Source organism: Naegleria gruberi (assembly GCF_000004985.1).
Source record: "Naegleria gruberi genomic scaffold NAEGRscaffold_62, whole genome shotgun sequence".
NCBI lineage: Eukaryota > Heterolobosea > Eutetramitea > Acrasida > Naegleriidae > Naegleria > Naegleria gruberi.
Window position 1 is genome coordinate 165,333 of NW_003163265.1, and position 16,980 is coordinate 182,312.

The following is a 16,980-nucleotide window of genomic DNA, read 5'->3' on the forward strand; positions in this document are numbered from 1 at the left end:
AGCTTAACCATAAAAAGTAAAATAATTGGAGCAATTTCAAGCATGTGTATGTGAGCTTGTCTGCTGTAGAGTTGGAAAGCAAGAGAACCCTCATTAAAAGTATTGCTATACAGATTTGGATACATTACGTTCATTACATCATAACCTTCTGCTAGAACAAGTAAACTAGCCATGAACATATAAGCTATCCATTCAATTTTGAAAAGGAAAACATCTCCATTAAAAGTACCTTCAAATTTCAAAAAGTTGTCAGTCTTTACATCATTGAAATTTAACATTTTCTTCATGAATATTTCCATAAAAATAATAATAGAGAAGCTAACTATTACACTCAATGTAATTAAGCAAGCCCTTATTAAACTAAATACTGTAAATACTAATTTAAAGTTAAGAACTGAAACTGAAGCCAGTACTAGTAATATGATATATGTAACCAGTTGGGCAGCATAAAGAGTCAAACATGGCATAACTAAATAGGATCTGGAAGTGAATTTAACATATCTACGAATTGAATATTTTTCATCTTTCTCTTGATACTTTTTCATCAAGAATTGGAATCTTTCCTTGTGGTAGTATTGCCAAATATTCAACATGTAGAGAACTAGCATGGCACAATATAATGGATCGATAACAGTTCTCAAGGCTCCATCTATTGTATCCATGAAAGGTATTTCAACACCTGTCAAGAAAATATTCATAATCATTCCATCTCTAGTCAAATTGATAAGTGCTTCGAGTATCAGGACTAGAATTCCAAAAAATGGAATAAAACCTCTAAACTTTAGCGAAATATTGTGTGGTGTCCTTATACTAAGTAGAAAAATAGCTTGTCCAACAGAGAAAATTAAAATTAAAATACAGGATGTAATATCTCCCCAAACCTTATTGGTAAAATCTTGGATAAGTTCAACATCTGATGTGTTTGCCTTCAATACAGCAAAAAGGGTGGTATGATTACAAGAGCAATAAATTCTATTTAGTCCAGGATTGGAATCATCAGTAATCAAACTATCCTTTGGCTTGGAATTACCGAGGAATGAATAAGATGCCACAGTGGTGCATCCCTCCTTTGACCATTCTTCTGTAGTTTCATTCCAAAAATGGCATCCACCCCCCATCCACAAGTAAGTAGGTAGGTAGACACTTTGATCAGCAAAGAATACCATCTCTATTGGTGACTTTAAATTTCTCAATTTCAATGATTGTTGATTGTAGAGTAATTCTACACTTATCATTACGTTTCCAAGTATTTTGGAATTGCCTTCTGTATTTTTAAAAGTTACAATCTTGAACCCAACAAATTGATCTGTAATGTTCAAAGGAAGTGGAGATATGATGGATGCATCCAACGAGTTGGCCAATGTGCTTCTTTCTGTATTAGAATGGATAATCTCATCAGAATTCAACTCAATATCAGAAATGAATAGACTTTGTTGTCTAATTTCAGGTGGAAGTTGGATAAGAAGTAAATTATTGTTCACTTTCCATTCTCTAGTGTCGTTGGAGTAATCAACAGAAACAGAGGCCCCTTCTCCAAATCCAGCACCAATCAGACTACTCAACAAATCTCTCTTGTAGCTTATTTCTACGTTATTGTTTGTAATGGTTACAGCAGTTGAAGGCGCCGACTCCTCTAAAAGTCTAATAGACAACTGGTGAATCCATTTTTGGCAAAAACCAGCAAGAACTTGTGATTTAACAATTATTGTGTTGGCGTTTGCTGTTGACAGTAACGAGTCAAGAATAGTAAGGAAAGAATTAGAATATGTAGAGAATAGAGATGAAAATTCTACTTTAGGATTGTTGACTTCACTAGTTGGTCTCATATCTATGACATCTATTGTTCTGGTGATGAATAAATTTCGTTCCTTCAAAAAATTTACAAGCAATGGGTGTAAAAGAGAGTCAACTATGAGCGATATAGATCTAGATGATAGATGTGATGGTTTTTTGGTGAGAGAGGAAATTAGTTGAATTAAATTAATATCCATTCTGAATAGATCAAATAATGAAAGTGCAAAAGTGTTAGAACTATTAAGTGTTTTCAGTTGTTCTCGAGCCGAGATGGCTGCACTAGCTATTTGTTCTCTAATTATTCCTTCTTCATCAGAATTATTAAAGGCTGCATACTCATTTAGAGTAGTGCACAATTTGTCCAAGTCTAGATAAATATCTTGAATAATTTTTGGTTCGAAAACTGTTACATTATTTTTCTTCATTAAATCTGTGATGTTTGGCAAAATGTCAATGACTTGCTGTTGAATGTTTTGAATTTTGGATTTGGTCGCCTTGAGATAATTGTGATCAGTGCTAGTGTTGTTTAGTTTGATATTTCTAGTTCCAATCCAATATCTAAAGTTGTATGATTCCTTTGATGGATCATTAATTTGTAAAAATATATGGATATCAACTTGATTTGTGTGAGAGTAGGGTAACCAAGTTGTTAACTTGTTCATATGTGTGGAAGTGGTCAAGAGCTTCATTGTATCACCTTCAATAGAGTAATAAATCTCATATATTGCAGAGACGCTGGAAGAAGTAATACCAGGAAATTCAATAACAAATTTGTCTAATAATGGCCTATTAAATCCATCAAGTAATGGATAAATAGAAATTGAACTGCTATCTATAATACTATCTTGTTGCTTTGAAGCAACCTTTCTCCTAAATGTTGAATTAACAATGTATATTTGATTGATAATAGCCTTAACGGAGAACTCATAAATATTAGGACTGGAAGAGTATGCCTTCTCATTGCTCAAAAGAGTTCTAGGTTCTAAATAGAGTACTGAATTAGAGGAAGTCTTTACAATGGTTGGTGTTTCTTGTTGATCTTCACGTCCTAAATAACTCACAGTCCACTCCCATTTCAATGAGGTTACACCAGAAAGTAAAACTCCACCCGGAAAAATTTCACCACTCAATACTATTGCCTTTGTTGGATCCATGAATGTGGTGTCGATACTTGGGAAAATTCTAACTGCCCAATATTCATTGGCATTTAATGTTCGAAGTATGATAAAAGTGGTGTCAGATCTTGAACCAACACTATAATCAAGGCAAATCACATAGGTATTAAAATATTCAAGATTTTCTGTAGGAATATTATAATTTGATTCAAATGTGTTTACAGGTGTTTCAAATGTACAAGGTAGTAATACTGATGAGGAAATGTCAGATTTCAATTGAGATTTTCCACTCAGCTTGTAGGAATGGCCTTTTATGTAAAAGCATGACCAAATAAAAGACTCTTTAACAAAATCCACTAGTGGTAAGTTTTCAGGATCATAACTTGTTGAAAAAAGTTGTAAGGACCCATCTGATTGAATTATACTACCAAAATCAGATTCTTTTGGATATAAATTGGAACGAGTATTATAAGAGTAAATTGGTAAATACTCTTCATACAATCCTCCATTGATTTGAGCTATAACATTGGATTTTGGCAATCTTTCTACACTAAATGAGAAGGAAATATACTCCATAGTAATGTTGCTGTTAGAGGAGTTGTATTCACCAATAAAATCAAAATTATAAGGGATGGAAGGCAGTAAATCATTAGTATTGACTTTAAGTAAAAGTCCTCGAGTAATAGAATGCGTTAAAGGGTTGGATGTTAATAAACTCAATAAAGAATTGCCATTGCTAATCTTCCAAAAGTAGTTTCGTTCATTATTTGAAAATCCTGTAGCAGAAGCATTAAAAATTATCTCCTCATGGCTTGAAACTGAAACTAATTGTTGAGAGTGTATTGCCACATTGTTCATGTAAATTGTCAAATTGTTCAAGCTTGACTGTTCGTTTGCGTTCACAAAAAATCTGCCAGTTGTCACTGTATCCTCCAAAGCATGATAGTAATGGTGGTAAATATTGGAAATGTTTTTTTGTTGAACACCAAAAGATTTGAAAAAGTAAGAATTCACTTGTATATCATGAATGTAAGAACTTTTAACTGCGTTTGATACACAAAGCATGGTTGATAATATCAAGACCAAATGAATCCAAGAAACAATCATGTGCCATATGCCCTTTCCGAATTGCATACTACTATGTATTCTTTTAGGAATTGATGAAGACATTTTTAAATTCGTAATATTTAATAGTGATTTCTTGTTAAATAATTCTTGTTTAGTCATTTGTTGTTGATGATGTGAGTTCGGAGGACTTTTTACATAGTAATTTTTTTGCAAATCTTTGGGTGTTTGGTTTTGCATTTTTTTTAAATTTATTATTGATTTTGAATGGGCTCTTTACAGTGGTAATTGATGATTTTTTTATCAATTAACAACTGGAGCTTAGAATTATCTAGAGTTTCTTTGTTTTCCTCTCCACCTTTGGAATTTTCCTCTATAATGTGTTTGAATTGATTGTGATCTACTCCAAAACTTTTCCATTGCTCAATATCAGCCAGGAATACTTTTTTGCAAGGTTGTTTGGTTGTTTTGGCCGCTCCAGCAAACAACCAATTTGGTTGTCCATAACTTGGGATTTAACTTTTTTGAGTGACACACTACCAAAGTTCCACTATCAATGTCCATAAGCTCCTTTCTTTGGATGGGGGCTGATGTACAACTTTGGAGGACATAGCTCAATATCCTTACCATTTTCTTTCTTACTGTATCGGTGCAATGTTATTGATCTTGGTTGATGGCTGCCACCAACAAAAAATAACTCTAAAGCCCTTCCCTTTGTACTGTTATCCTCTGCTAGAAATTATCTTCCTAAATCTCAAAATCCAATACTTGAAATGTTCAAATTGCTTTCTCCAAGAAACCATTGAATCACATTGTTATTCCATCTCCAGTCCAGAACTTTTGCAAACAGGTATCAAGAGTGCAAAATCTGAGAAATCATACCAAACACTCTATAATGATTTGAATAATCTTCACAAGTCCTGCTTTGCTCACTTGTCCCTCAATGATATTAATCACCAATTTTTGAAAAACTGCTGGTATAGAAGCGGCAACAAAGGCTATAGAATTAACTGTTTGTTCCCTTAAAAAAGAGCTTACTCTGTCCCTATGTAGGAAACGGCATTTGTTGAAAAGTTTTGCATATCTATTTTTCCATTATTAAATGTGTAAGAAAGAAGTCTTGGAATATTATATAATACATCCTGTTTCTCTTTTCAATTCTTTCACTGTTAAGGAGTCCTTTTGTGTTTTTATCCAAATATGTGACATGAAAGCATCGTCAGAAAATGATGGAACAATATATCTATACTGGTTCTTGGAAGCATCTCTAAAAGCTGTAGACGGCAAGGTTGAGTGAGCCTGCGAAGAAAGGGCAGCAAAAAAGATGCTTAATATTAATATATAAAAAAAATATATTGCAACTAAATACTAACAGATTCGTAAATGTATCCAATACTTCACCATTGTGTGTTTGACTATTTGGCTTCCATTGGCAAGCTTAGGTTCGGGCGGTTGTAGTACCCAATCTTTGAAAGAAAAATCTAATCATATCGAGAGTAAAGTGCCAATGTTTTCAAAAGTGATATTAAATGCTTTCATAAATTTCAAATTTAAGGGACATATTGATGAAATAAAGCCTTTGGAGAAAATAGAAAAATTGAAGTCTGTAACCATTTCAAGACTAAATTCGAACCATCAAAGTCAATTTGAATTATTATTCTACAGAACTTCTTCTTCTTTCATGCCGAACATTATGGTCAATCCACTCTTGTTCTTATCAAAGTGGCAAGATATTTTTGACTGGCAAAAGTTGTTTGACCAATACGTATTTTGTTTTGATACATATTCAGAGTTGTCACTGATTTCTTACTATTATTTTTACAACATGTAACACTATTGCATCTTGAACGGGTGTTTTTTAACAATAGGTTTTAAGTGTTGTTTCTTGAAGAACATACTGCTAAGAATATTTTCTCATTAAATTGAAATTTCTCAAAAAAACAAAAAAACAACCCATTCAAAATGAATCCACCAACAGAACAAATCGAATCTGTATTGCAACCACATCAAATGGTGTATCCTTACAGAAAACGAGCAACACAAACCATCAACACATCTACCATCAACAACAAACAACAAACATCTCCTGAGGAAGACATTGTTCCTCCCTTATTAATGAATTTCATACCACCTCCTTGTCCAGTTGATAATATTACAAATCCTTCCTTAGCAGCTTTGAAAAGAAATTGTTATTGGAGAAGGAGATTGTTCTTGCACAATGGATAAAGAAGGAACAACTTATACTGTTCGAACAGTAGATAAGCATGAACGATCGTTAAACAGTAGTCATGATAACGCAACTAGTATAACTCGAAGCTCAATTCCGCCCCAAACAACCGCCACCACACAACCACAAATTCACTCTTCAACAACAACATCACCAACAATTTCTCCAACCTTTGCAACCCTTTATCGAAGTGCCTCCTCATATCGTGCGCATGTTTCAGGCACACCTCAATACGTACAAACATCACCTGCCCAAGTGGTTAGGTCTTCATCATTTGATAGCCATTTGCCAATTTTCTCACACATTCCCTCCACCAATATCACACATGCAAACACTTTATCCTCTCCTTCTCTGTCACCTAATCATGCTTATTTTCTTAGCTCAACACCAACCCAATTTCTCTCCACTAGTATTCCAACAATTCAGTATTCATCATCACCAAATTATTGCCCCATTCCAAATACAACCTTCTCTCATGTTCCTCTTTTTGTTTCTACACAGCCTGTGACTGTAGTTCCCTCAAATATTCAAAAACCAAACATTTCAAAGAAAAAGGTAAAGACACCTTCTTCCCCAGTGGCTTCATCTTCATCATCTTCCAGTCAATCATCGCAACATTTACAAATAGTAAGCCAGGAGCATCCTTCTGCTCAAGAAAGAAAACGATCAATCTCACCAGCATTTGGAGAGCAAGTCAAGTTAACCCCCCCTGAAAAGAAAACAAAAACCATCGAAATTCCAAAGTCTACACAAGCTTTGAAAATTCCAAGAGCAGAAATAGCAGAAGCAAAACAACATTCTAAAGACTCACTAAAGGGGAAAAAAACCATTGTGGCTAGATTTCTTTGCCCAAACAATTGCGAAATTCAAGGCACCCCAATTGTTTCACTAGATTCCTCATCTCACAGTGTAATTATTCAAGGTGTCAGTTTAGTTTATAATCCTCCAGAGTTTGCTCAGTTGGATAAAACAGTGGTAGTGAAAGGAGAGAACGGATCTCTAGAAGTAAGATTGCCACTTTTAGAGTAGAATGTTATAGAATAATAACATGAACCATTGTACAGTAATATTTATTGAGATAAAGATCCTCTTACAATTTCTACCAAAGATGTCAATAATTGGAAAACAACAGTAGTTTGAGGATTGATTAAAATCTTAAACAGAGCATTTCTTAAATTTTGGCTATCAGCTTGCTCATTATCTGAGGCAATGTCATTAACATCAACTACCTTATTAATAAGTTCCATTTGTTGTGCTAGGAAAGAAGAAATTAGAGGATGAGATTTGATAGGTTCTTCCATTAATTTTGCCAATAAGTCTAATACCTTCTTTTCATTCTCATCAATGACTTGTTCATTCTTAATAAGTTCACCCTTTTCGTAGAGTTGAGAAAACTTTCTACCCTGTGCATCTGTGTAGTGAGTTTCCCCTTCAATTTGTCCGTCAACCCAATATCCCTCAAGAGATTCTTTACTGTCCAAAAGAACAAATCTTCCTCTCCCATCAAATTTACCTCTTTTCCAATAACCAACATATGTGTATCCAGATGATGAAAAAGTTCCATAACCATCAGAGAAATCACCAAGCCATTCACCTTCATAAACATCACCATTAGGATAGGATTGTTTGCCAAAACCTTCTCTCTTATCATTGTTCCATTCCCCATCATAATGGGACTGATTTGCAGCAAATTTCATTTTACCCCTTCCAGATTTGATTGAATTTATAAAGTGGCCTTCGTAGACATCTCCTGAGGCATATTTATAAATACCTTTACCTGTTATGGAATCTTTTGAGAATTCACCTTCGTATTTGGATCCATCTGTAAACACCATCTTACCTGCTCCATCTCTCATATCATCAATAAAATAGCCTTCATATACACCTCCATCGTTGTACATTAAAATACCAAAACCGTGCTTTTGTCCATTTGTGTTTGTGTCACCTTTATAAAATGGTTGGTTGCAATCCATATTAAGATTATCACCAAGTCCACTACCAATCGAAATATTATGTGGTAATGTGGCTATATCAATTGAACTTTCAGATTCAACCGATGTTATGGAAGACAGATTATTCTCTACTTCTAAAACCATCTTAACAGACACTTGCCTTTTGTGATACACTCGGCTTAATGTAGCAGTATTATTAACAACAGTAGGGGTTGTACTGGCACCAATACTATTCAAATCTTCATCCTCAGTTTGATCATTGCATGTTTGAGAGGTTGCTGTATTTTCATCATTTGTCTGAATGTCTGAAACACCATCCTCAAATATTTGAGGAGCATTGACTATTAATGACTTGATGACGTTGGTTGCATTGGAAATATCTCTAATAGTTAGCATGGGATCTTGATCTTTCAGATATAATATATTAGGTTGAATTACAATAGCAATATTTTCAGGACTCATTAAATTCTAAAATTCAAACAAATTGAAATAACAATAAATAAAATATTAACAAACATTAATAATAAAATAAAAATTAGTTCAATATTTTTGAAATTATTACATACCACTTGTTGTTTTTTCGAAACAGTATTTAAAAATAGGCAAAGTTTTTTTAGCAGTACATAATTTGCTCTGGGCAAAAGACCACAAATTTGTTGTAATAATTGACATTTACGACTAGTTTCCAATTCCTCAAGTTCTGAAGGTGATAAATTATTTGTATCATTATTTGATATTGAAGTGGTATTAATCATTTTTGAAGTTGCAAGAAATGATTCGTATAGTTTGTTTGTTAATAGTGGTTCTCTCAGTTTCCTCAAATAAACCTTAATGAGAGAGGCTGCTAAATGTACATCTGCATATTCATTAAAATCAACTGTAGCCATTTTAGCTCCACCACTTTTAAATAATTCATCAATTTCTTTCATTACCTTTTCTTCTCTACTCTTCGATGTAGAATGTCTGAAAATACCTTGAGTTTCCAAGCCATGTTTCTCCAAATAGTCCATGGCATGAAATAGGAATTGGGGAATGTGTTCAGGTGAATTGGAAGGAAATTCATGGCCCCAAATGGTATCCTGATTCAAAATTTTAGAAAGTCCACCATTGATACCAGTACTACTACTACCCTTTGAATTTTCACCACCATTCAATATTTGTGATGATGAGGATGTTGAAGAGGAACGAGTGGAATTCTTTTTTCTTTTACTTCTTGTGGTGGTGGTGGAACCGTTATTATTACTACTACATGAGGATTCATCATCATCATGTTGCTGCTGTTGCTTGTCATGTTCATTAATCATTCCTTGTAACTGATCGTAGAGTGCAGTGGATTTTTGACCGTCAGTGTTTTTGAAGAGTGCCACAGATGCTCTGGGCTCTAATTTGATACGGGAAAATAGTCTTCTCATAATTGTTGAATTAAAGTGTTGATGATAAAGGTGAATTTTGTGGTTTCAAAAAATGTCAAGAGCTGTCACACACCAACAATTTTTGACAACACGGTTTTATGGTGTGGTAATGGTGCCCTTTTTTTTTTAATTGTTTTAATTTCCTCAAAACGACATTAGACGGATTTGAAAAGAATTAACGACATGAGAAATTTAAGGTAACGAAGAATAAATTTATTAACTTGTCACATATTACCTGAATGGTATTGTAATTGATGGTTGTGAGTTAAATAGTAGTAAAAACTCATTGTTACCATTTAATTCTCAAGTGCCAATCTAACATAAGTATCATATCTCTTAGATCTAATGGACTCATTTCTGTTCAATTGATCTCTTAAGAGATCGAGAATTAAAAAAAGAATATCCATCCTTGCCTCACAGGGGTTGTCAGACGATTGGTGTTTTTCTTGTTGTTTGGTGTGTCTAATGAGGAGAGATAGACCTGAATATTGTTGAGTGAATTAATTTAGTCTAACTAATAACTTACAGTCATTCAAAATACTTTCAAGATCACATCTATTGCTTATTAAAGCTATAAGGAATTTGAGAAATGATTTACAAGTGTTAAGATCGGGAAAATGTTGTTTTGCATGCTTTCTCTTTTTCAATGGAGGTTGGATTTGAGCTTGATTGTTATTTTGAATGAAAATTGTTACAGACCTCCACAATAACTGCTTTTTCAATGTTTGAACAGTTTCGATCAATGATGAGTACACTAAGTTTTCCTCCGATATTGCATCGAAAATTGTTTCAATGAGTGTTTCTAATCTTCTTCTTGAAATAGGAGAGAAAATTGTTTCAGCTGTAAATCTGGCCTCAATACACAAGGCTAAATATTCTAATTTGATTTGAGAAGTTTTACAATTTTCAACAATACTTGTTACAATTTTCAATATACTAGAATCAGCTTGTTCCATTATTTCCTCTGATGATTTAAAGTATGAATCAAATACAAGTCTCATCACAAAATCCTTATCAAAATCAGGATTAATGAAATTTTCCAAAACCAACTCTGATAACAATTTAATGTCGAATTGAGGAAAATAGAAAGGAAGATTTAAAATATGTACAAGAAGAGTACATGTAATCTTTCCCATATTTTCAAATAATACAACATGATCATATCTGCAATAAAATCGAATTAGGTTCTCTATTGTAAAATAAATAAATACCTAAATTCTTGAGGAGGATGTCTAGTAATTTCAACAAGATACATCAAAATTTTGATTATATAATCATTGATATTCAAGTCTTTTCTGTTCGAATAGTTGCACAACATTTCAAATACAGCCTCATCTTGTATTCCTTTCAATAAGAAAGTGATAATTTCCTCCAAAGAATCATAATTAATGTTTCCATTTTCAATCATATCTTTTAATATTGAATGTATTGTTTTAAAACATTGATTCATTTCAGTGAACTTATTTGCATCCCTAGCTTGTAAAATTTCCAAAGCCTTTTTGATTGACTCCATCTTGTTTAATAATTAATATTTTTTTTTGTTTTAAAAAATGTCAGCAACAAGAGAAACTAGCAACATCACACAACAAGCATCATCAGCTAATAATAGTAGTAGTAGTAAGGAGGGTGTTGTTAAATATCCAAACAAGTACACTACGGATCCAATTAATTTAAATGATTTTTATTCGTCATTACATTTCTCGGAGGAAACATTAACACAAGAACAAAGAGACATTTATAAGGAGATGGAAATTTTTGACTATTGCAATCAACAAGCAATTAAAATTGTTGGAGATCCAAAGGTTGGTCAAGCACATTATATTGAAAGATTATGCTCTATGAAATACTTGAAAGGTTCTTCTTGCTTGGATAAATACGTCTCTTTTAATGCCGAAGAAACACCAGGAAGACTAAACTCATCAACAAAGGATTACGCCCAATTTTATTATAATTTAATGCACTGTCAGGAACGAGATGAAGATTCAAGTGCCAAGTATAAAGTATTATTAGAAGAAAGAGAAGATTTCTCAAATGTCAAATCGCACCAATTGAAAGATGTATTTCCAATTATTCATGATAATTTACTTTTGAAAAATAGTGATTCCTTAAAGGAAATTTTTTCTAAAATTGATCCTAATAGCGAAGATCGTTCAAAACAACTTTTTGAACATTTAACCAATAGAACTGCATTGCCTCAATATGAAAATTTGAGGAAATGTGCCAAGGAACGATATGTTAAATCTGTTCATGACGATGATACTTTTGGATTAAACCAAAATAATGTCAACGAACTAGCTCATAAGTGTTTTGTTCCTTATTTTGAATTTTTCACAAGGATTGGAACTGTCCTTTGTAGAAGGCAAATTGAAAACTGCTTGGCTCTTGGTTTGAAGAAACAACGTACAACTGTTCCAGAGGCCAATGTTTTCTACCTTAACACATGCTTTTCAGATGATTCACTCGTGGCTGATTGTATGAAATATACAGAGAAGTATTTTATTGATAAGTTAGAAGAATAAATACTTGTCGATTCATAATATCATTGATACAGTTGTTATTTTCAAAGTTTGGTTTAATATAATCATTTATGGCAAGAATTTCAAAATATGATCTATTTGTGTCTAATGGAATGAACGTGACTTGCATGAGTTCTCTAATTCAAGCAAAAATATTTTTGTTTCAATTAAAAAGGCTCTATTAAGTTTTCTTATATTTTAGCCAAGTTAAAGCTGCAACAAGAATCAGACAACCAGCCATCCACATTTTTTGCTTTTCCTTCTCATATTCAAAATAGTGTATTGTATGTTGAATAATTTCTAAATATTCCCACAAGTGATATTGATTTCGAATTGGAAATTTTGTTGACCTTATTTCTATCTTGGCTGGATTTTCATTGTAAAGTATTGATTCATCTTTCTTCCAATCTAATAAACAAGCACTTGTATGATAATCATATGGATTCAACTCTATCAAAATTAAATCATCCTGGTTCAACATGACATCAAATATATATGACTCGTAATACTTGGACAGTATTGATACTTTTTCATTAAAAAAATTTACAATTTTTCTTGAAGATAATTCAATGTCAATATCTTGATGGAATACATGCTGATCATATTGAGAAATTGCAACTAATTTACCTTTAAAAACAAAGCATCTGAACTCATTTTTGAAATCAACATTTTCACACCATTCTCTCAATATGATATGAGAATGGGAATAAGTGGGATCCTTGTGATAGTAATTATTTGTCAAAATCCATTCAAAACCTCTCCTAATATGCAAATTGTTTAAAAGTTAAAAAATAAGTAAATACCTTATTCTCTTACTCAGCAAAATTAAAATCACTCCATACATTAGATTATTTTCTGATATTCTCATTAAATTAGTATATGACTTTCTTATTATTTTAAATATTTCATTTTGATTATTGTAAAATTGATCCAGCTCATTTTCAGTGTGGGAATGTTTTTGAAAATTGTTAAGAAAATTGATGTATTCCTCAATCGTTGATAATTGATTTCCCAATGTGTTTACCATATAATCTCTATTCCTTCCTAAATTGAAACTCTCAATACTGTCTTTTGGTGAATTTGATGATGTTCTCAAAAATACTCCACTACTAGATGGATGTGTTGAAAAATAATTTTCCAATTCTTGTAGTATGTATTTAACAGTTGATATGCAACAAGTGAATAAATCTTTTAGATCATCAAAAGAATCCATTTTTATGCTAATCCTCCTTTTAAATTCACTCATGGTTTTTTTATCTGTCATAAATTCGTATAATTGTGTAATTTGGTCAATTGTTAACGGAATAAAAAAAGTAGGAAATGTAACGTTGGAACAATGTTGATACCAACATTCCACATCATAGGATTTCCAAAATTTAATTTCTTCGGCTGAACGGCATTGAATCATTTTTTTAAAAAAGAAAATATTTTATTTAAAACGTTTCATCATCAGATGAATCAAGCAAATCATCAAGATTAGGTAAAATGCTATTCCCTCCTTGTTCTTGTACAAGTGTTGAAATGAAGGTTTGTAAAATATCTCTAAAGATGTGTTCGTTTTCAGGACTTACAACAAGCTGATTCATGGCCATTCCTAGACCCATATTTTCATTCTCATTGTTGAGACTGTTGGAGTGGTATAAATTTAGAATTTGATCACCATGTTGTCTCATTACTCTCTCTAAAATACTCCTTTCAAAGCTATCATCTATTTCAGTATCCATTTTAATATTGACCTTTTGTGTTGATGTTTCCCAGAAGAATAATCTTGAACTTTCAATAGAGTTGGTAAGTAATCTGTTGTCATTAATGTTGAGAATTAAATGTACAACACCTTCATGGCCATTCAATGTGCGGAGAAGTTTTCCAGAATCCTTTTCATAAATGTAAACCTTATTATCCTCACTTCCTGTCAGTACATATTTTTCATTATCAAAGAAACAGCTACTGACATTATAACTCTTACATTTGTGATCTTGATACTTTTGAATAACACTAGAGTCCAAATTACTAATTTGATCAGATGTACCTGTAGGTAATTTTCTAACATCGAACAACCGTATTACACTATCTCTACCACTAGAAAGAAGGTGATGGTCATCTTTGGTAATTTGTAATTGATTCATTTTTCCTTCATGAGCTTTGATTTTGAAAATTGGTTTGACAGTATTGGAACCTGTATTAGAGTTGAAAACTAAATTTCTAGAGTCGTACAGTCTAATATATCCATCACGAGATCCTGTATAGAACATGCTAGGTGAATGATTTGTACAAAGTATGGAATTAATAGTATTTAATCCACCTAGAATATTTTGAGGGTCATTTTGAATTTGGAACAAAATTTGGTGTTCCTTATTAATATCATATCCGAATATTCTACCTGAAATACAACCAGAAAGAAGAGTCGAATTATCACAAGATGTATCCAAACACCGAATCCAATCTTTGTGATCCTTTAGTGTTTGAATATTATTTTCTCCGTGCCAAACTTTGATTGTTTTGTCCAAAGATGATGTGTAGAAAAATTCGTCATCAATTGCATGACTAGTTGATGTTTTTCTATTATCATTTTCAAGTCTATGCTTGTTGTTATCCATAAAATGTATTTGAGTGACAATTTCTCTGTGTTGTGTTTTAAATTGTTTAGTTTTTTGTCCATCTTCATTCAATAAAAGAAGTTCTGATTTTCCATTCGCAACTGCAATAACATTCTTTCTTTCATTCATAGAGACAGAGAAACAACAATCCTCTCCTCCTCCATTACCATTTCCCTTTCCGATTGTAGCAACTTGTGCTGTTTCTAGTTTATCTATTAAAGCAACCTTTTTAATACGTTCTCTCATAGATTGTTGAACGCTATTTGTTGATCCACGATTTCTTGAAGAACTTGAGAGGAATGCTCTATTGTTTACATATTTAAATAAACTTTTTCTTGTCTCTTCAAAATATTTGTCATCATGTGCCATCATTTTTTTAATAATAATTAAATTTGATTGGTACAAATTATTGATAGTTAATATTATATTAATATTACACTATTGTTATCAATCACATAAAATTCTATTGAAACAATACTAGTCAATAAACAAATACAATTATTAAAAATTAAAGCATCCGCCATGTCGCCGATAATAAATAATAGACCTTCCTTTCCTATCACAAATAAATAGAAGAAATGTGAAGCAGGAGATCCATTCAACAACACATTTCAAAAAAAATCAAATATCATGGTCCTTCTTAAAAACGTAAAGAATTTTACCAAACATTACGATATTATTGTAATTGGTGCTGGTGCTGGTCTTGGTAAATTGGGTCGTCCAGCAACAGAATACGGTTATTCTGTTGCCTTGTGCGAGAATGATAAATTGGGAGGAACTTGTTTGAACAGAGGATGTATTCCAAGTGTATGTTTTTCAAAATTATTCTTTTTGATCCGATCCAATTTTAATGGAAATATAGAAAATGTTGATCCATCCAGCAGAAGTTGCAAACAATATTGAAGAAGCACATCGTTTTGAAATTGACGTAAAAAAGAAGGAAAATTCTGATGATTTAGATTATGACATTAGATTTTCAGAAATGGTTTCAAGAGTTTGTAAGACTATTGATGAAGAAAGTGATTCAATCATTCCAAGAGTTGAAGCTAATCAAAAATTAGATTGGTTTGTTGGACAAACTGGTAGATTTGTTGGAGAAAGAACTGTTCAAGTTGGAAGTCCAGAAGACAATGTTGTCATTACAGGTAAGATATTAATGTCTATAGTGGATTCTAATAATTAAATAGCTGATAGAGTTTTTGTAGCTTGTGGAGCAAGAGCATTAGACTTGTCAAAGGAAATTGAAGGATTGGACAAGACCCCATACATGACATATAGAGAGGCTTTGAGAAATCAAAAGCGATTCAAATCATTGATTGTTATTGGAGCTGGTTATATTGCTACCGAACTTGCACATTTCTTTGCAAGTACTGGAACAAAGACTAATATTTTTGTAAGAAGTGGATTCTTAAAACACGAGGATGAAGAAGTTCAAAAAGAATTTGACCGAGTCTTTTCTAAAAAGAAGAATATTAATGTAATTAAGGGAATGAAAATTTTGAAGGCACGATATGAAAATGACGAATTTGTTTTAACTTATTCCAATCCAAGTGATGAATCATCTGGTACTATTGAAGTAAGAGCCGAAGGTTTATTGGTTGCTGCTGGTGTTGTTCCAAACACTGACATTTTACAATGTGACAAGGCTGGTATTCAAACAAGTAAGGATGGATTCATTATTGTAGACAAATTCTTAAAGTCTGTAAACGCACCTAATGTTTGGGCATTTGGTGATGTTGCTGGTAATTATCTTTTCAGACACAATGCCAATTTTGAATCTGAATATCTCATGGAAACAGTAATTTCAAAGATGAGTGAGCCTTATCCAATTGACCATACAGGAATGCGTAAGTATCACACTTTATGTTAGACAATTACTAATCCATTACTATAGCTCATGCTGTCTTTTCTCAACCACAAATTGCTGGTGTTGGTTTGACTGAGCAAGAATGTAGAAAACAAGGATTGAAATATGTTTCTGTTAAGAATAATTACTCAGCTTCAGCTATGGGTATGGCTCTGTTATCGCAAGAAGGTTTTGTAAAGATCATTGTTGAAAGAGAAACTAGAAAGATTTTAGGTTGTCACATAGTGGGGCATGAAGCCTCTACTCTCATCCACCAAGTCATTGTTCTTTTCAGACTTCCTGGAGGACCAAAGTTGGACGATTTATTGAACTGTATCTATATTCACCCAGCTTTATCTGAAATTGTAAGAAATGCTGCCAGAAAGGCTAAGCAAGCTCTTATCGATGCCGGTGAAACTGTGCCAGCAAGCCTCTATTTCAGATAAATTAAAGTAA

The 16,980-nt window shown here is 32.6% G+C and overlaps 7 protein-coding genes across 7 annotated transcripts; 3 read left to right on the forward strand and 4 right to left on the reverse strand.

Moving 5' to 3' along the window:
- Positions 1–318: 318 nt before the first annotated feature.
- Positions 319–4,079, reverse strand: NAEGRDRAFT_73637 (uncharacterized protein; the record flags this gene model as incomplete). Its single annotated transcript, XM_002671322.1, has 2 exons — positions 319–360; positions 435–4,079. 2 exons carry the CDS (start codon positions 4,077–4,079, stop codon positions 319–321), a joined length of 3,687 nt encoding a protein of 1,228 aa, XP_002671368.1.
- A 2,113-nt stretch (positions 4,080–6,192) lies between these two features.
- NAEGRDRAFT_73638 (uncharacterized protein) lies at positions 6,193–7,230 on the forward strand (the record flags this gene model as incomplete). The annotated part of the gene is made up of 1 exon (XM_002671272.1): positions 6,193–7,230. One exon carries the CDS (start codon positions 6,193–6,195, stop codon positions 7,228–7,230), a length of 1,038 nt encoding a protein of 345 aa, XP_002671318.1.
- Positions 7,231–7,244: 14 nt separating this feature from the next.
- Positions 7,245–9,678, reverse strand: NAEGRDRAFT_81566 (phosphatidylinositol-4-phosphate 5-kinase). Its single transcript, XM_002671323.1, has 3 exons — positions 8,720–9,678; positions 7,574–8,621; positions 7,245–7,526 (listed from the first exon to the last, which is right to left on the reverse strand). The coding sequence occupies exons 1-3, from the start codon at positions 9,563–9,565 to the stop codon at positions 7,435–7,437; spliced, it is 1,986 nt and encodes a 661-aa protein (XP_002671369.1). The 5' UTR covers positions 9,566–9,678; the 3' UTR covers positions 7,245–7,434.
- Positions 9,679–9,861: 183 nt separating this feature from the next.
- NAEGRDRAFT_73640 (uncharacterized protein) lies at positions 9,862–10,701 on the reverse strand (the record flags this gene model as incomplete). The annotated part of the gene is made up of 2 exons (XM_002671324.1): positions 9,862–10,046; positions 10,092–10,701. The coding sequence occupies 2 exons, from the start codon at positions 10,699–10,701 to the stop codon at positions 9,862–9,864; spliced, it is 795 nt and encodes a 264-aa protein (XP_002671370.1).
- A 414-nt stretch (positions 10,702–11,115) lies between these two features.
- NAEGRDRAFT_52959 (uncharacterized protein) lies at positions 11,116–12,084 on the forward strand (the record flags this gene model as incomplete). Its single annotated transcript, XM_002671273.1, has 1 exon — positions 11,116–12,084. The coding sequence occupies one exon, from the start codon at positions 11,116–11,118 to the stop codon at positions 12,082–12,084; it is 969 nt and encodes a 322-aa protein (XP_002671319.1).
- A 1,411-nt stretch (positions 12,085–13,495) lies between these two features.
- Positions 13,496–15,050, reverse strand: NAEGRDRAFT_59475 (uncharacterized protein; the record flags this gene model as incomplete). Its single annotated transcript, XM_002671325.1, has 1 exon — positions 13,496–15,050. One exon carries the CDS (start codon positions 15,048–15,050, stop codon positions 13,515–13,517), a length of 1,536 nt encoding a protein of 511 aa, XP_002671371.1. The 3' UTR covers positions 13,496–13,514.
- Positions 15,051–15,294: 244 nt separating this feature from the next.
- Positions 15,295–16,978, forward strand: NAEGRDRAFT_59476 (uncharacterized protein). Its single transcript, XM_002671274.1, has 4 exons — positions 15,295–15,485; positions 15,541–15,823; positions 15,866–16,525; positions 16,573–16,978. Exons 1-4 carry the CDS (start codon positions 15,309–15,311, stop codon positions 16,968–16,970), a joined length of 1,518 nt encoding a protein of 505 aa, XP_002671320.1. The 5' UTR covers positions 15,295–15,308; the 3' UTR covers positions 16,971–16,978.
- The last annotated feature ends 2 nt before the right edge of the window (positions 16,979–16,980 follow it).